The sequence below is a fragment of the Astatotilapia calliptera genome, chromosome 12, assembly GCF_964374335.1.
Source record: "Astatotilapia calliptera chromosome 12, fAstCal68.1, whole genome shotgun sequence".
NCBI lineage: Eukaryota > Metazoa > Chordata > Actinopteri > Cichliformes > Cichlidae > Astatotilapia > Astatotilapia calliptera.
In genome coordinates, this window is record NC_137433.1 from 19,727,634 (window position 1) to 19,747,376 (window position 19,743).

Genomic DNA, 19,743 nt, shown 5'->3' on the forward strand with positions numbered 1-19,743 from the left:
TCCGGTGTTGGTCCGCCTGCTGAAAATGCAAATCAGATCGCATCCAAAGGAAAAAGAGACTGTAGCCTGTGTCCAGGCAGCAAGAAAAACAGGAAAAGTCAATTCCCCGGTCCTTTCCATGATCCAACTATCCGGATAAAAGCGGCTACTGTAAACATGTTATGAAATTCAACTCCTACAGTCACTGCTCAGTAAACATGAAACAAGTGGACAGTTTGAGGTCCTGTAACACTCTCTGTTCATGTTGACACTGATTGGCCTGTGCCTTTAAAAGAGCTCCTCATGTATGTCCTGATCTCAGCTGATCTCGACAAACCAGTTCTCTCTCTCTCTGTGCGTAAAGGTAAGCCGGGAAGTATTTCCTGTGAGTTAGACTACCTGAGTCAATCAACCACAAACTTATCAGTGTTTGGTTATGTATGTGAAGTTTAACTGCGGGTGTGTGGGGTAGAGACATAGAAACAGTCACAGAGCAAACACGAGGAGCGGGACACACCTACCCACACTTGTTCAGAGAGTAAGTTAGAAAATGAGTACCGGGACTTCGTTGCACAGTTCACCGAAGCAGTCACGGAAAAGTAAGAAGAAACAGCTGCTGAAGCAGGAGACTCAAAGATGGATCCCTGTGCAGACCTGCAGCCATCCAGTTACAGTAGGTCTCTGTGTCCTGGTTATACGACACATTCTATTTATTTTGTGTTGTCTGGAATGCCGACACCTCCCTTTATACCTGTTTGTTTGTGTTTGGTTCCTCTGACTTTAATAGTATTACTCTGTTGTTAGCATTACAGTTCACCGGTAGCCACACTTGATTTGTTAGTTTATCCACACAGCAATTAAAAAAACAAAGTCCAGATACTTTAGCTAGTTTGCTATAATTCCTTTCTTCTAAGTCATAGATCTGAATAATACTAATTGGACTGGGATAAACTATTGAATATAATCTAACCATTTTACTTCTTCGCTGATTAGCTGTTATGTGGAATGGCAGCATTTCTTCGTGTAGACAAGGAGAGATAAGATCCAAACGGATTAATGGACAAAGATACAAAGTAGAACAGAAACGGTCACGTGGAAAGGAAAGTCAAGTCCTGTGGAAAACTGAGTGCATCCCCCAATCAATAGCTTCTAGAAGTACCTTTAGCAGTAATAACCTGAAGTCCCAAAATGATTTCTGTATGACTTTATCAGCCTTTCACATCATTATAGAGGAACCTTGGTCCACGCTTCCTTACAGCGTTGCTTCAGTTCAGTGAGGTTTGCGGGCATTTGTTTATGCGCAGCTCATTCTGGACTTTGACTGAGCCATTGCAACACCTTGATTTTTCTTCTCTTTTTTCCAGTCATTCTGCTGTAGATTTGATGCTTTGCATCAGATAATTGTCAAATTGCATGCGGGTAAAGCTTTACAGTAGCTGTGGGACAAATACTTTTATATTTGACTGAAGAAGACTTTGTTATAGAGAGGAGTTCTTGGCTGGCTGTAACGTGGCCAGATCCTGTGGCTGTAAAACAAACCCCAAATCATCACACCACCACCACCACTATGTTGATGTTTTTTATTGATATGCTGTGTTTGGCTTTCAACACACATAGTGCAGTTCTTCATGGACAAACATTCCCACTTTGGTCTTGCCTGTCCAAAGGTCTTATTAGTGATTTGTTCAGATAAGCTGTGCAGCCATGTTCTTCCTTTTTTGTTTAGAGAGAGACAAGAAGCTTTCTTGTGGCAACCCTTCCAAACAAGCCACACTCTTTCAGTGTTTTTGCACTGTCGTGAACTTTAACATTTAACATGCTAACTGAGGCCTTTAGACTGAAATGTAGCTCTTGGGGGACTGCATAGAGGCCTGTGCAAAACTTTCTTATGATTAAACACTCAAGCTATAATATTATATTAATTACTGTTCATTTTAGGTCAAAATTAGGCTGCCTCCTCCTTGCATCTTCACTGTTACACCTGTCTCCCTCTCATTCACACACACATATTAGGTCTTTCTTCTACTGTCTTTCATGTCTCTTCACTCCAGAGGATACCTCCACCTCCCCAGGCTCTCTTCCACCTGCTCCCTACTCTCATTATAGAACACATTGTTGTATGTGAACATCATAGTCAGAGCAAAATATTTACTATATTTTATAAATATTTTGCTCTTTTACAATGTTTTTCTTTTTTTTACTGTACTATACTGCTGAGTGACTGTCTTCTGCTCGTCACATACATTTCATTGCAATGTTGACCCTGTGCTAACTTGCATATGACAAATAAAACTGAACTTAAATGAACTCATAGTCTGCAGAGACTCTTCTCTAAACTCATATATCAGTCTGTCCATCACGAGAAGGGTCTCAGAGCCCAGCAACACCACCTTGAACCCATCTGTCACCCTCCTCACTGCTGTCTCAATGTTCTCATTCATGGCCTCCATAAACCCATTTCTGTCTCCTTGATCTTCTCATCTTAACTCATCTGCTCATTCCCTCAGAGCCAGTCAAGGACGGTCTGGAAAGTTCAACTGCCTTCAGCTTCCTCCGGTCATGAATATTCCAGCATCGGCACACACAGATTTGCCAACAAGGTGCGAACCATATTTATGTTTGTTTGCTCTATGCTATTCACCCTCCTCCTGTCCACCTTTGTTAAAATTTAAGGTAACAAGTTGCTGCTCTTATCTTTGTCTTATCATCCCTGTACAAATCAAGGTCTTCTTCGGTGCTGATGACGCTGACATACCTGACCTTAATCTTAATCACATCAGTTTGTGCTCACTGCAATATTAAAGTACAGATTCATATGAAATGCTACTTTTTTGGGGTTGTTATGTGTCTTCTGCTCTCCTGCTGTGGAGTCTTTTTCAGTTTTTGTAGTTTATTCCTTCTTCTTTTTAAAATCTTTCTCCGATGTACAGCTCTATATCCACTCTCCTTCCTCGTCCTCGATCGAGCTAATCAGTCATCTGCTTCAGATAACATTCACTGATTCAGCCCTCAAGTGCTGTGTTTGGGAACGTCACATAAACGCCTGCTAAACCACTCCCTGCAGGATTTCACAAACGTTTCCTGTGCTCCGAGGATCAGAGTCAGGTTGCGCTCAGTATATAGCACCACCTGACTATACAGGAAGTCAAAATTCTGGGAGAAATCAGGGACCGTGACGCGTTGTTGAGGTTTTGAACACACCCAAGCAATATCAAGTGTGTAATATTTATTTAGTTGGATAGTAAATTTGCTTAAGACATTTCTGGGATTCATGGCTTCTCTTATTTTTATCAACACCTCTGTTTAAAAAAACTAAATACACAGGTAGAAGGTGTGATGATCGCTCAGGCATATAAATACTGTAATGCTATAATATCTGACTCTTAGGTGGAGGAAACTGTGCAGAATCACATGGCTTACTCCATCCAGGAGGAGGGTGGAGGTGCCAACTGGCAACTGGTAGCAGAAGAAGGGGCGATGAAGGTGAGGACAGAAAACATGAATTATTTCTGTTGTTTGCTGTGAATATTTAAATCTCATTCACATTTTAAAATGTACTGCAGTAGTAACTTATTTGTGCTACAGTGAAAAAATACGCCGCTGAAATACACGGTGATTTAAAACTTTTAAAAGCCTGAGAAAAATCATCTTAGTTTTTAGTAACGGGTGAAGTTGTTAGTGTGTTTATAATATTCTGTCTGTGGTGCTGTGTAACAGGTATACAGGAGGGAAGTGGAGGAGAACGGCATCGTCCTGGATCCCCTCAAAGCGACACATGCTGTGAAGGGGGTAACTGGACATGAGGTCTGCCACTACTTCTGGGACACTGCAGTCCGATTGGACTGGGAGAGTAAGATCTGTGTTTTAGTCCAACATATTATTACTATTTGACTTTCCTTGTGTTATTGCCATGACCTGATGTGAACTCTCCCTCCCACAGCCACCGTTGAAAATTTCCACGTTGTGGAAAAGCTCTCTGATAATGCCGTCATTGTCTACCAGACGCACAAGGTATACTGAGTGCACACTGCACAGTGAAACACAATGCACATTTCATCAGTTACATTGCACAGCCTGTTTTTGATTGATTGAATTGATCACGTGTCTCCTTTGTTTTAGACAGTGTGGCCTGTCGCTCAGAGAGATGTGCTCTTCCTGTCAGTCATCAGGATGATTCCACCGAGAAATGAAAGTGAACCCGACACATGGATCGTCTGCAACATCTCTGTGGAGCATGATGATGTACCTGTAAGATTAACCCTCAGAGGCTTCCCTTGTGTTTTTAGCGCTAGACTGTTGTGCTGTGTTCATTTAATTAATAGATGATGTTCAGGACATTTTGTGCCATTCAGTTTTTTATTTTCTGTTATTTCTTTTATTTTCTATTTTCTGCTGTGCTGAATGAATATAGCTGATATTTGCCAAAAGATATATTTTTTAAATTTTAGAATAGTTGTCTCAACTCCTTAAATTAGCTTAAAATGGTTAGGCTATGCACATCCACATTTGATCTAAGGCCAAAAAATGCCCCATTGAAAGCTATTGAAATTCGCTTCAATTTAAAATGTTTAGATTTGTCCACCAGATGGCGCTACTCTTCTGTTTTCTGCAGGGGTGTCTTGTCACTGAACTGATAAGTTAGTGCCGCTACTGATGTTGGATAATTGTGTGTGTGTGTGTGTGTGTGTGTGTGTGTGTGTGTGTGTGTGTGTGTGTGTGTGTGTGTGTGTGTGTGTGTGTGTGTGTGTGTGTGTGTGTGTGTGTGTGTGTGTGTGTGTGTGTCCAACTTAAAGTCTTCTCTTTCTTTTTTTTCCCAATTAGTAATTGTTTTGGTGAAAAAATCTGACACTGTACAAAAAATGCATGAAAATCAACAGTACGGCTAATCATTAACCCATCTCACAGCCTAACAAAAATAGTAATAATAGTCGTATAATCATAATAATAAGTTTTTTTACATGTATATTTCAGGCTGAAGTAGTTTTAAAACTACAGCATATCAGCATTAGCACATCAAACCAACTGTCAGACACAGCGGTGGAGGAATGATGTTTCGGAGTCACAGGAACCTGAGCACCTTTCATGAACTCATGAAGTATTATAGAGTCAAATCTGACACTGGCAGCTAAAGCTTGGGTCACGCGACAGGACAATGATCCCGAGCACAATCATGTGAGAGGCTCATAAAGTCATACACAAGACAATTACTTCGGGTTACAGCAGAGTCCCAGTGCTAAGCACTTGAGTTAAAGGCAGCTTTACTTCTTTTTAGGTTTGTGAAGGTGAAACATCTTTCCTTTTGACATGATGACAGGGTGAGTCAAAAACTCTCAGGACCACCCCCAAGGTGACAATCAGAACAGAATCAGAACACTTTATTGATCCTTAGGAGAAATTATTTTGGTTACAGTGCTCCAGTACAAACAGTAACAAAGACAGACATTACAAAAAGTAAGAAATACCACAATATATACATACATATAAGTTACTTATTGATAAATATCTGAATAAGAAAGAAGGGAATGTGCAAAAGGGGTGTAGCTATTGCAGTATACAGTGTGCTAAGTGGATGAGTTGTACAGGGAGATGGCCACAGGCAGGAATGATTTCCTGTGTCGTTCAGTGGTGCTTTTTGGTAATCTTAGTCTCTTGCTGAACTTCTTCTGTGACTGACCAGCATGTCATGGAGTGGGTGGGAGGAATTATCCAACATTGCCTTTATCTTGGACAACATTCACCTCTCCAACACCACCTCAAGAGAGTCCAGCTCCATCCCCACAACATTACTGGCCTTGCGGATCAGTTTATTGAGTCTCTTACCATCAGCAACCCTCAATTTACTCCCCAAGCATACAACAGCATAGAGGATCGCACTGGCCACAACAGACTTGTAGAAAATCCCAAGCATTGTCCGGCAGATGTTGAAGGACCTCAGTCGCCTCAAAAAATAGAGGCGACTCTGGCCAATCCCAGTAGAGGTTAAATATTTGGGTCTTTATGACTGAAGAAGACTCTCTTCAGCTCGAGTGCTTAAGCGTGCCATGACCTGGATGACTGAAAACAGACATAAGCACTGCTCCTGGTATAAGAACAACTCTTACATTTGAGGTTTAATACATTATGCCTGACAAAGAAAGCTGGGTAAACATACTGCTTATGCATATTTTTCTCTTCACACCTCCAAGTGCTGTAACAGTGCATCTAGTTCATGTTAGTATCAAACATCATCTTGTCAAACAAGGCCTTATTGAGTAAATGGGAGAACAATGTTAACCAAAGTCTGTCAGTCATATCAGTTACAGTGAGATATGTGTCTGTTTTGGGGGATTTAATTTGTTTTTACTCCTATTTATTTATTCATGTATTTTTCACTTTCAGCTAACAAACCGGTGTGTTCGTGCCAAACTTAATGTTGCAATGATCTGCCAAACGCTGGTTAGTCCACCAGAGGGCGACAAAGAGATCAGCAGAGACAACATCTCGTGCAGGGTCAGCTATGTTGCCAATGGTAAGTGCCTCTTAAGAGCATCTGGATTTGATCTCAGCAGACAGCAGAACAAAGCCTCTATTTAGTCTTACAGTCCTCACATGTATCACTAGATTTTGTACACGACAGATGAGAAAAGCACACTTTGAATGTCTGAATGTTTGGTTATTCAGTCTAATGGAAGTGTTTGTTAGACCATCAAAGAAAATATATTAGAATTGGTTATTCATTCGTTTGAATGACTGACATGCCATTCTTTGTTTTGGCCCTTTTTTGTTTTTGTTAAATGAATTTTGGAGTTTTGACACGAGGATGACCCAGCCTGGGGTATTACTTTGAAATTGTAGTCCAGACTGCAACTTCTGCCCCTGCAGACAAGCAGGTTATTACATAAAGCAGCGCTGCAGGATGAATAAGCCAGTTTATTGTCAGAGATGCCGAGCGAGTCGAGGGAGTTCATTTAAAAACATAAATATTAAATCACCACGTCCCGCCAGAGGGCATCCCACACAGCTGCCTGTGCAGGTTTATTATTAATAGTTTTATCATAAGTCAGCGGGAACACACTGTTTCCTGATTATATTTCTCTGTGTGACTGCAGTGAACCCCGGAGGCTGGTTTCCAGCATCAATCCTCAGACCTGTGGCCAAGAGAGAGTATCCCAAGTTCCTCAAACGCTTCAGCTCCTACGTCCAGGAGAAAACCGCTGGGAAGCCCATCCTTTTCTGAATTCAACGAGGTAACCAGGACCCCAAGCACAACTTGACTGGCAGCTACATCTTCTATAATTATAATTAATTATATTTGTATATTTTTGTTTTATTGGGTTAATTTAATTACCATGCATACCATCTTTGACCTTTTAAGTTTAACTAAGTTCATGATTTTTTTTCTTTTTTGAGATTGGATTGATTTTATTGAAGTGAACGAGGTAAGATCTACAGAATCTGTAATTATTCAGATGCCCCTTGAGCTTTAAAACAAAAGTAGTTGTTTATGATCTTAGCTAGATCATGCTGGTCATGGGCGCTTTTGTATGTAACCACAAGAATTTCATGAGGTGATTTTTTTTTTTTTGGGTAAATTATTTCGTGCATTTCTATTGATTATCCATTTCCTGACTTTTTTTTGGGGGGGGGTCTTGCTCTAATTGGTAATATTACAGCTGCTTTTTTCTCCTTTTTTGGTACTGCTAAACTTCACTAAAGGTCAATTAAACAAACAAAAAAACCTAAACTGATATTTACAGCAAAAGCACTGATGAGGTGGGAACACTTTCACTTCTTCCCTCCCTCTCGTGACGACTCTTTGCAGTTTGATGGCCTAAAGCTTTGAAATCTTTAATATTGTTATAAAGTAGCTTTCAGAGAGCACAGTGGACACGGTGTATTGTACAGAGAAAACTCTAGATGTCAAATAAATTATCACTTGTGACTCTTAAACACTTGAATTTATTGACAGAAACAGTCAGAAGAAATATAGCTTGGGCGATGAGGAGCATTTAACTTTGGTTTGGTGCCTTTTTCATATGAGTGTTAAAAGGCTTAAACTAAAACCATACCTCTGAAAATGGTCGGGTACAAGGAATGGACTGAAACTGTATTTAAAATAAATTAAAATTGTATTTTTTTTTATTTTTTTTTTTATAAAAGCAGCCAATGTCTAAAGAAAATCTTTGGAAGAGCCCAGAGAGCCATTTCTGAAAACCACTTTAAAAAATTACAAGAAAATCTGGAGGCAAATGTCACGAAATGAGGCGTGGCTGCAGACGTTTTGCACAGTGTTGTAGCTACATGAGCAGAATGCATTTAGTGATTTCAGTTTTGTCTGTATTTTAAATAGTTTGTATATTTTTAAACTGTATATGAGAAATTTTATTTGACAGTAAATGTTTTGCAATGTTCTGTAAATTAAAGTTAATATACAGCAGAACCGATCGTATTCTTTTCCTCACACTGGCGTGACAATGAAACTGGTTTCTGTGGAAAGCCGCAATAATCAGCGTTGGAACAGAATCAGGTCACGGCCGTTTCTACGTGGAGTTTACGTGTTACCACCGTGTTTGCATGCCTAGGGTTTCTACCCATACTCTCACTAAAGACCGCCACTTCCTAAACATCCACAGCTATGACCTGCAAACGCATGACATGAAATGTTTTGAGCATTCACAGGCAGACACAGAGTTTAAATTTTTTATTTATAGGAGTCTCTTCTTTATATAAATACGCATTGTCTATACATTCAGCGATGAAAGTATATTTTCAGCAAATGGTAAAATATTGGGATTTACATAATAAATTATGGTCTCAACTGACGTGATCGTGGAGTTCAAACACTTATAGCTGGATATGATTTTGATGGAGCGGTACTGGACCGCCACCGAGTGTCTCAGAACTTGAACTTAAAGAGGACACACTTATTCAGTATCAAAGGATATCCTGAGTAAAAGCATCTTCAGTCATGACGCAAACCTCATGAAACTAGTAGTTCCACATCAAACAGAAAAAAAAATATCTACAGTGTTGCTTCATTGTCTTTGTACATGTAGTGTCAACGACAAAACAAGTGTGCATTTGAATAATAAAGATTTTTAAAAAAGTGCATGTTCACACATCTGTGCTTCTATCAGGTAGCCCACCCGCCTAAAGCAGTGTCCTTGGAGAAATCTGTCTTACAGAAATCATAACATGGCAAAAGTGCCTCCTGCTCCGGGCTTCAGACGAGGCCTGGCCGCAGTCTTTGCTCGCTTCACGCTCCTCTCCGGGCGGCACAGTTAGGAAAAAATGCAGGCCGCTTAAACCGGATCGCACCTCGGGTTTGGCCTCGGCAGCTTCAGTATCTTGTCTGTTCACAGGAGTCTTTCCTGGTAGGTGTTGGATGCGGCTACAAAACCAACTTGTGTCCTTCGTTTGACAACGCGGCGTCCCTCCTCATTGGGGACAAAGATGCCACCATAAATTCAGTGTAAACATTTCTCATTTTAACAGCAACTAAAGCAGTCGCGAATCGTAAAAGTGTCCTTCATGTCTTTCTGAACAGCAGGGAAAGAAAAAAAACCCAAACCAAACATCTAAACACATGAATGGTTTGCATCTACCGTCTCCTCAAATATGCTGAAGTTGTTTTGTAGGCCTTGAAAACAGTACACACATATAAAACCTAATGGTGCCGCGGCATTGACGCATGTTCCCAAAGCTCAGTCTGATGTACAGCACGTGACACGGTATGTTGCATGGTTCCTCGCAGATCTCCTTCACTTTGACTTTTCGTCCAACAACCAGTGGAAATCTCAGTACTTTTTTTGATGTGTTGGCAAAGACAAGTGGTAACATGGATCTAGCAGCACTGAAAGTGAGTCAAACGCCAGCATGGCCTGTCCAGTGGGGGTGTGGCGATTGTCTTATGCTTGGCAGGAGAAAATGAATGTTTGTAAAGCTGCTCCTTTCACTGTGAAACAAAGAGAATAAGTCAGTATATCCAGCTGAAGCCTAGTCAATATTTAAACAAGAATAACCTGAAATAAATGAACCCACCAGGTAGACGTCAAGAACCGATCCGTCATCTCGATCCATGTCCACGTCCATGGTGCTCTGCTCCGACGTAAGGCAGATGGCACTGTCCTCCAGGGTGAAGGTGGAGCTGGATGCGACGTCATCCCTGAAAAACACGGTCGCACGTTAACTTGTAGACGGACCTGAGAGCTTATCATCTGCGTCAAAGCCCCGGTTAGAGCAGGGCAGCTGTATAAACAGTGCTGGAAAAGGGATTGGAAAAAAACCCCTTAACAAACGAACCGCAGATTTATTGCGGACTCTGACGTAAAGAGACAAAGAAACCTGTCTGGTGTCGGGACGTAGAGGCTCATTGTCTCAGAAACGCCAAACGGGAGGTTGAAATTGAGAGGAATTGCTGGGAGAGAGAGTCCTACAGATTTCTCAATGTGGAGTAAGAGATACAAGTGAGCTTTAAAAGAGATTTCTTCCAGGAAATTACAGACCTAAAAAGTTAACTCCTTCATTTTGGTTTCCACTGGAGGGAACTTACATCCACAGAAATTCCAATTTTCTATCCTTTCTAATAAAAACTGTAGCATATTGCACTCTGACAGAAAATATGTTCTTTTTCATGCATGTACGCATTCAACGAATGAGATCCAGCTAACGCGCAGCCCACAGATCTTGGAAATTCCTTGCAGTAGTTGAATTGGACGAGGAGGAATGGGGGGAGGGACTTATTAAAAATGGATCAAAAGCGTAATGCTGAAATAGAGTGCTATTAGACTGAATCCATACAGGAGTCAGATAAATGGATTTGAACGTAGCTCGCACATTCGTACTGCAAAATTCATCCTGCCTTTAGTTGCAGTCTGTGGTTCACCACTAGGGGGCAACAAAAGATCGTTTTCCCTTATATGCACATCAGCAGACTTCCTGATAAATTCAGGAATGTGTTTTTGCCCTTTTCTAACATATGACACACTATGTTAGGGGTTCAAAGAGATGTAATCCAATTAGAACAAGAGCAGCATGTTGCTATAGTTGTAGAGATATCAGATGGATGTGAGACATACGGATAAGCTACAGCTTTATTAATAAATAAATTTAAAAAAAAAAAAAAAAAAAAAATATATATATATATATATATATATATATATATATATATATATATATATATATATATATATATATATATATATATATATATATATATATAATTTTTTTTTTTTTTTTTTTTTTTTTTTTCTAGATAGATAGATAGATAGATAGATGTGACACTTCAAAAGTGTGTTACTAAAATAAAAGGCAGAGCGGCTGTCAGACAGGGATTATTGTTGGCTGATATACAGTCTCCACAGCGCCGCTTGTCCTCTTTTGTCACCGTATTTGTGCAGCGTAATGGCACAGAGTAAGAGTGTGTCAAAGCTGCTGTTTAAATATTTATAAAAACAGTTGACAGAACAATGTCAGGGCAGCAGCAGGTGACTGATGAAGGGACAAGACCGGGCAAGTCACACAATGCAGCCTCAGAAAGCAAGCTGAACTTGACACTGTTGGACAGGAGGAGCACTGAAAGGTGGAAGGGAAGAAAAAAATGCAAAGGGCAGGGGATGCAGGGCTTAGAGGCTTTTAGCAGGACAGGAAATAAAGCTTTAACACACTTTCTCTCTCCACACTGGTAAAAGTCACAATGAAACCTGTTAATGTAACACTCTGATTGTGTTAAAAATCAGGGTTTCAACTATTAGTCAATGCTGTGCCATTAAAGCATTTCATTAAGGGACGCTTGAGCCATCCAAAGTCATTCCTGCCACAAGAGTCCAATCAAATAAAAGTTTTCCTGGCATCCACTACAACACCACGCATCCTGATTCATATGTTGTCTATGAAGCGTGCACGTGTACTTGGATGCATGCAGGCAAACTAAGTGAGTAACATGCTCCATGACGCACGTCACCAATAAGACCGTGTGACGTAGACGCACAGGTAACAATAAGGCGGGAGTGCCCGAGCATGTGCGTGAGTGTACATGTCAGGCGTGACTTCCTTCTTTTCTTCATGGCCTTGCGTCATGGTTTAAGGTGATCAGCTTAACATTTCAGGATCATGTGAGTGTAGGAAAACAAGGAAACATCAACACAGGAGACACTGTACCTGTCCTCTGTTTGGTTTTCCACGTTTACAAAGATGGAGGAGGTGGAGATAGTTCCCATGGAGGAGCCCTCGTAGAAGGATGGGTTGGCTGGGACAATGTCGGGGCGCAGATATGAACCGAACACGGCTGAGGAGGAAAAAAGAAAACTAAATTTTAAACATGTGACGGTTTCCTATCTCAGGTGCGCTCAGTTTTAACTTACATGGTGCCAATAAATACAAACAGTCATCTAAAGATGCTTCCTAGTGACGGGAAAGGCCCCACAAAATCACAGAGAAAAACCTAACGATTCAGCAATCTAACTATGAGCAAACACTTGGCGACAGGAAGAGCGAGGGCGAGGGCGGCCATCTGCCACAACAGCCTGATGTTAGAGCGCACCATAAAACAGTAAAACAATAAACACTCCTGTGCCTTCAGACTTTCAAACTCCACAATCCAGGTAAGCGCATTTTGACCTCTACGGTTGGGCGATCCCACACATTTTACAACTTTAGGCTGAGTACTTCGGCTCCAGATAAGTGTGGGAACACCAAACGCTGTAAAATCAGAGTTCCCCCTTAAAAGGAAGCATTTCCTGGAAGCTGAGCTGAATAAAATCTAACTGGATGTATCCTAGGAAAAGTGAGTATGTTTTTCCTGTAATTCTGCCGTGTCTTTGCAGACTTCAAAACCTAATCATCGACACAAGGCAGCGAATGAGAGTTTAATGCAACTGATTAGATTAGGGTGTCAAACATAAGGCCTAGGGGCCAGAATCGAAAAGGCGAAGACTCTGATCCAGCCCACGAGACATCTTTGGAGATTGTGAAGCAGAGCATAAATTTTGGACTTTTACCTGTATTTTCATACATTTTACAGATGTCCTACTGATAAAGATCCCCTCCCACAGCCATTCATATGACACCAAAGTAATGAAGTAATAGATAAATGACTGAATGACATTCAAGTTCCTATAGACATTTCTGTGAATTAAACATTACAGGGCAGTCTGGGGAAATGAGCTACTACAATTCTGTACTTTTACACATTTTGTTTTTACCATTAAAGGCCAAAGAGTCGTAGTGACAGATTTCTTTCATTAACTACAGCCGAATTTCTTTATCATGAAAAAAAAAAAACCAAAAACGGAGACATACTGTTAAACACACACTTTTTTTCTCATATTGAGATGGAAATGGATTAAATATGTAGATAAAATTCTTTACACTGACAGAAATGGGATTTTCGCTGGTCCAGCCCACTTCAGATCAAAGCAGCAGCATGTGCGACACACTTTGTTTAGATGCTTCCGGTTAAACTGACATACGAGCCACTCCCTTTAGAGTGAAAACCGATTTCCTGCCCTTCCCGAGACCCCTTCAGTGACCATAAGAGCGAAGGGAAGTTTAACAACCCAAACGGATTTATAGTTTGTTGCATCACAGCTGGAGATACAGCTGGGGCAGGGCTCGATTAGAGGAGAGGACAAATGACCCCCGTGACTTATCTTTCTGCTCCACACCCACATTTCTTCCGGTGTGCTGTTGGCTAAATAACTCGCCTTATCAAACACAAAGATCACACAGATGTAGCTGCTTTATCATGTAAGAATGTAGGGGGAGCTCAATCTAAGGATGGTTTATACACAGTTTGTACACACAAATACTGTAACTGATGTAATGTTAATAGGAAGGTAACCTCTGTTTATTTCCATCAAAGCCAAACAATACATCAACCACTGACTGCTTCCTCCTCTTGGGAAGTGCTGAGAGGACAACATTTTTATGGCTGAGTGGAAGCAGCTCTTTAGTGGCCTCGAGTGTTTCTAAAAAGCTCTAATAAGCCGCAAAACGAAGCTTGAAGAGGCAGACGTGGCGAGGATTAAGGTAAAATGTCAAGTGCTTTTTATGATCTACCAATCCCACCCCCACTTCCTTGGCACAGATGCTGATCTGTCAAACTCTTGTTTTGTGTACCTTGTCCATCCAGGCTGGCGAGGCTGCGCGCTCCTACCAGCCGGTCCCTCCTGTCCTCCTCGTTCCTCTCATCCGCTTGCGATGAAAGGATCTCCTGTGAGCACGACTTCAGAGCAGGGATGGAAGTGCGGGTCCTCTTTGAAGGGGAGAATCGAATTGCTGTGGAGCCAAAATTTAAAAAAAAGGAGCACATGAGTCAGGTAAAGGACCACAATCTGATATTCAGGGACTTGGAGGCGAGGGAGACAAAAACTGCAATAATTAGGGGGAGATAAATCAAATCAGTGTTCACACAGAGGAAAACTTCAATCCCCTGCTTCCAAAATTAGAAGCTATTAAACTGTTAAAATGCACAATGACGCTGACACAAATGTCCCCTAAGCCACTTCTTATTCTGCCTCCTGAGCAGGGCGTGAAATAAAATCCTTTCCTGTCATCTCCCTCTGTCGGGACTTGGCAATGGTTAACAGCGCAGCTAAATCCTCAAATCAGTGCCTCAGCCATATGTATTTCCACAGAGGGGGTCCGACATGGTAACATTTGTTTCTATATTTGATGTTCCAAAACAGCTTCCTGGTTTCACCTACAGCCACACCCAGGACACTGAGAATAGATGCTACGGATAAAACTATTAAAAAACTATTTTCCTATCTCGGAGTTTACGGATCATGTGCTTCAAAAGCTTATCCAATAGCCAACTCTAAAAGACCCAGTGCCATTTCAGTGACATCAAAATACCCAGTAATTCATAAGATAAACTGCCTACAGTTTCATTCCTGTTACCAGAGCAGGATTTCCAGCTTTCCACATTTTGTTTCCTCCTTTAGTTTCACATGACCATGATCAGTCAGCTGACTTACGCTGAGTCTTCCTGAAGACCCGTGTGCTCATGAACTTCAGGAAGCGGCTGGCGTAAAACCCGGGCCGGTGGACTGAGACGGAGTCCTGAGGACAAATCAGAAAGGGAGGAAAGAAAAAAAAAAAAAAAAAAAGAAGTCAGGTTTTTATCAGACAGCCACGGGTAATTTTAAAGAGGACGTAACAAAATAAAAGGCTCATTCATAAAAGCTGCTCCATCAGATTTGAGCAGGCTATCAACTTACACCATCGTACACCAGGGCTTTCCATGAGTGCTCCAACTTTTTAATGAACCTGCAGGAGAAACACAACAAAAAGAGGCCTTGTTACGAAGGTTATACAACAAATTCCCCTTTATGCCCGATCAAACCTAAAAGGTTTCACTTTTCCCTCTGGGTGCAGCGCAAAGCTTTGCTCAACTTAAAGTTCTGCCTTTAAGTTAAGCAACATTTAGCTTTTAAGAGAGCAAAAGTACACAAACTCTGCCTTTTCATCATATCTGACCTGATCTGACTTCGCCTTCGCTGTCAAGAGTCTGATGCCGACAAGGCTCACAAAGGTTTATGCGATGCTTTTAAAGCACCACGAGTAGGAAAAGCTGATGACCCAAAAGGCTGTTGGATCTCATAAGACTTCGTGGCACAAGAAGTCAACATATTAATCTATTTTCTAGACAAAGTAAGAAGGAAAGGCAGTAAAAATCCAGTGTTTTTCAGTTTCATTAGCATCAGTACCTGTATGACTGTAGAATATCTATGATGCCCAGGTAGATGAGCAGCTTTTCATCTTTGTGTGTCCGGGCTGGGATGCCGCCCATCCTGAAAAAGAAGACAGAAACCAAAACATGGCAGCATTTAGAAAGCAGCTGTAGTTCAAATGAACGTTCAAACGTGCCTCTGCACTTTTTACGAGTGTTTGTAAAAGAGGCTCCTGCAGTATTTACATTTGTGTGTGTGTGTTGCTGTAAATATGCAGACCAGTGTTTGTATTTTTGTAGCTATGGTTATGCGAGAGCCCGACTGTGTGTTCGAGCGTTCTGTGGAAGGTTGTGTAACGTCTGCGAGGGAAAAAGTGGACATCAGGAGACAAACAGAGGAGGTGTGCGTGTGCATGTGTGTGTGCATGTGTGTGCTTCGCCCCCCCAGGCTGAATAAACTCACGTGTCATCAGTGGTGAGGGCTTCAGCAGCCTTGCCGTCTCCTTGAATGGACTCCATGGCGGTGGAGTAAAGCACCCTCTGAGCCACGGGTCTCCTCCCATCACCCCCTGCCTGACCCTGCTCTCCCCCCTCTCTGTGGTCCAGGACGTGCACGCCCAGCAGAAGACTGTAGTCCATGATCTTGAAACTCTCAAGCACCTATTGCAAATTACAAATAAAAAGAGTTCACTCAATATCACAATCTGGATATAGTTACATGATTCAATCTCCCACCTCTCAAAACTTTGAAAAGTTTTCTACTAGACTCTCATGAGGAGGGAGTTGTTTCCTTCCTAAAACACTTTCATCACCCAGCTCAGTCAAAAGTGTGTCGGGTGATGAAAGACCAGAAAGCCAGCAACAGGAAATCTCTGCTGAAACCTGTTCAGAGCCAAATACACAAGGTGTTTCACCACAGAGAGCCAAGTGTTACACACCGACCCGTCTGAGGAGCCTTTTACCAAGCTTCCCATAAACCCTCTGACTTTATGGGAACCCAGCGCTCAAGAAAAGCCACCCTGTGGCAGGAAAAGGGCAGAAAGTGAGGTGGGAGCTTGTTCTGGGAATGGGATTGAGGTCACTGCCATGTACTGAGGCTTACTTTATGACCCAGACTGAAACAAACAACCAAGAAAAATAAGACAAGCTATGGTAACGGTTTAATATTCTTAGCTTGAAGCCATTTGCTTTTGCAAATACAGTCGGCAGAATAAAAATGACACACATCTTCTGATGGGATCGAGCTTGCAGCTACGCCACGCCTACCGCTGAACTCTGCCTTCGTTTAAGGTCAAAACAATGCCAGTTGAGCTTTCGAGTCATAAATCGCGCTTCCCTCGACAGCTTTAATGTGTTTATATGGGATGAAAAATCAGATGAAACAGGCTGTCTAAACATGAATGAATAAACCAGATAAATGCTTTAACACTATGCATTCCCACAAAGATTTCTATATTTACTGCAGAAAAAACCTGACATAATCAAAGACAGTCATGGCCCAGAATCCAGAGCAAAATGAAGTTATCTATAGTCAGAAGATTTTATTAGTGTTCATTGTAAATCAAGTTAGCATTTGCTGATATTTAAAGCCAAAGCGGCACACACTCATGCACACAACTGCAAGCAGACTTAATGAGTGACTCAAAGCAAACACAGGGCCTTTTCACCGATCACCCCCCACCCCTCTCTTTTTTCATATCAACTATTTGCATCCCCTCGCTCAAACTCCCCCAGCCTATTCAAACAGCAACCATTTTGAATAGAGCCATACACATCACGCTGCCTACAGAAAGCCACGACCGAGCATCCGGGCCCCAGTTTTCCCCGACGGACAATCAAAGCATCACAGCAGACAGAGAACACCCACGTTTGTGTGTTATTTATGCAAAATTTCTCCTTGTATTTTTTAATCTGACTTATTCTGAGGGGCATACTGGTACAGTCTTTAGTTCCTGCTTTCAAACACAACCGTTCTTGTCTCATAGTGAAAGTAATAATAATACTGCTCTAAAGCTCCCGTGAGACGCCAGCTTTGTCATAGCAAAGCTTAATCCTCAACAAAATTCGATTTTTCTCATCATAGTCTAGCCTAAAGCGCTCCTCCACCCATTCAGCTCTGAGCCAGTAGAGCCGCCCGACTTTGCACTAATACATCAATAATACACAAATACATGTGTTCCCTATTCATTGAGCAAGCTGAAGCACTTTTTCCAAGTATACACCGACTACGAGTCCAGTTCAAGAATGCTTGGTTTGTCGCAGAAGTCGTGATGGGGCAGAAAGGAACAAACACCAACCCGCCACCTGAGGAGGTCACAAAAGCCACAACTCAAATCCCGCAACACACTGTCAGTGTTGGTAATTTAAGATCTTTTCTTCACAATGGGTAAAAAAACGGTATGAAATGACACAATAAAAACTGAAAAAAGGGCTTGATTCAGAAAATGGCCTTGATTAGAAAGAAATCTAATTTAACTTTACCCTTCGAATGATTCAAACATAACACATTGTGATCTGAAACTTTAAAAAGAAAAGTCCCACAGGGGTGTAAAGTAGGGCGTAATGTTTTCATATTCGTACTGCTCTCCATGACGTCACGACGCCACGCAACGAGTGGCTTCAATGACTGCTGACAAAACGGCTGTAAGAGCAACACACTTCCTGACCCGAGTGATCAACTGAGCTTCTCTCTCTGTAATATTTGTTTTCACTTGTCTACCACACTCTGCTGTATTCTTCCTATTTTCCACTGACCTGTTAATTCCACAAACAACATTATTTTCCATATAATGGTTAATTTAATGGCTAAAAATAAAGAGAAAATAGATGAAATTTGCTCTCTGTGCCCCAAAACACTTTAATCACATTAATCAACCAGTCGACAGCCAGAAGGGAATCAATGTCTAACCAGAATAATTGCAGACAATCACATTTAATTCACCTGTTAATAGAAAAAAGAAAAACATCTATTTTTTTTACCCTGTATTTCCACACAGCGGTCATTATAATTCAAAATTACTCCCATTACAATCCATCTATCACATGTTCATGCCTGCATTGCACTAAATCTTTCCATTTCTATCCTTGTTGGTGTCTGAAATTCAAAAGCTTGGATTTTAAAATACACTTGCACCCGCTTTATTAGGTACACCTGTTTATCTTCTTGTTAACAAACATATCTAATCAGCCAATTAGATTCCTGTGACTCAGTGCTTTCAGGAGCTGAGGCATGGCGGAGACGACAAGCTAAAGTTCAAAGTGAGCATCAGAATGGCGAAGAAAAGCGATTAAGTGACTTTGAACTTGACATGGTTGCTGGTGCCAGACAGGCTGGGCAGAGTTTTTTTGGAAACTGCTGATCTGCTGGGATTTGCCTGCACAACCATCTATAGGGCTCACAGTGAATGGTCAGAAAGAGAAAAAATATCCAGCGAGCGGCAACTGTGTGATGCCATCATGTCAATATGGACCAAAATGCCCAAGAAATGTTTCCAGCACCTTTGTGAATCTATGCTATTCTATGGCACTTCTGAAGGCATACAGGGGGCCAAACCAGTACTAGCAAGTGTATCTAATAAAGTGGCCAAAAGTGTATATTTCTTAATGCTTTTTTGGCCTGAGTTGCCCACAAGATGACAAAGTGTTGACAGCCAAGCATGTGTTGTGAAGAAAAGTCTCCTAACAGCTTGATTTCATCTTCAGCATCACAGTCATTATGTTTGCCTCACTGCACAGTCACTGTAATGTGACAGCAATGCTCTTCACCACGCACACACACACACACACACACACGCACACACACACACACACACACACACCCACCCACCCAGAGTCAGACTGGTAGATGCACACACACTCTACAATAAACCCTCTCTGTCTCACTCTCTCTGTAGAGTAGAGTTCAGCATGAATTATTAATGCCTCGTGTTGTTTTGGCATTTGGGGGAGTATCAGGGGAGCTGGAGAGTAATGGAGAGGAGAGACTTAAGAAGAGAGCACATTTCTCGTATCGGTTATTTCTGAAATGTCACAAGCATTACTCAAACACCATTTCTTCTTTTAACTAAACTGACTTTCCACATTCCCTGCAGGATCTGGAAAAACAGCTGAAC

At 41.5% G+C, this 19,743-nt stretch overlaps 2 protein-coding genes across 3 annotated transcripts in view; one reads left to right on the forward strand and one right to left on the reverse strand.

Annotated features, from left to right (window-relative positions):
* Positions 1–320: 320 nt before the first annotated feature.
* Positions 321–8,398, forward strand: LOC113033276 (ceramide transfer protein-like). Its single transcript, XM_026186925.2, has 8 exons — positions 321–652; positions 2,487–2,579; positions 3,367–3,462; positions 3,697–3,829; positions 3,920–3,990; positions 4,099–4,227; positions 6,358–6,487; positions 7,068–8,398. The coding sequence occupies exons 1-8, from the start codon at positions 530–532 to the stop codon at positions 7,193–7,195; spliced, it is 903 nt and encodes a 300-aa protein (XP_026042710.1). The 5' UTR covers positions 321–529; the 3' UTR covers positions 7,196–8,398.
* Positions 8,399–8,644: 246 nt separating this feature from the next.
* The window catches only part of pip5k1bb (phosphatidylinositol-4-phosphate 5-kinase, type I, beta b), a 34,550-nt gene continuing 23,451 nt past the window's right edge, over positions 8,645–19,743 (reverse strand). For both annotated transcript variants that reach the window (XM_026186923.2, XM_026186922.2), the window contains exons 8-15: positions 16,095–16,291; positions 15,669–15,752; positions 15,180–15,228; positions 14,937–15,021; positions 14,077–14,235; positions 12,118–12,244; positions 10,000–10,123; positions 8,645–9,913 (exon numbers count right to left, since the gene is read on the reverse strand). In XM_026186923.2, the coding sequence (XP_026042708.1) occupies positions 9,911–9,913; positions 10,000–10,123; positions 12,118–12,244; positions 14,077–14,235; positions 14,937–15,021; positions 15,180–15,228; positions 15,669–15,752; positions 16,095–16,291 (828 nt within the window). In that variant the 3' untranslated portion in view covers positions 8,645–9,910. The remainder of the gene's footprint in view (positions 9,914–9,999; positions 10,124–12,117; positions 12,245–14,076; positions 14,236–14,936; positions 15,022–15,179; positions 15,229–15,668; positions 15,753–16,094; positions 16,292–19,743) is intronic.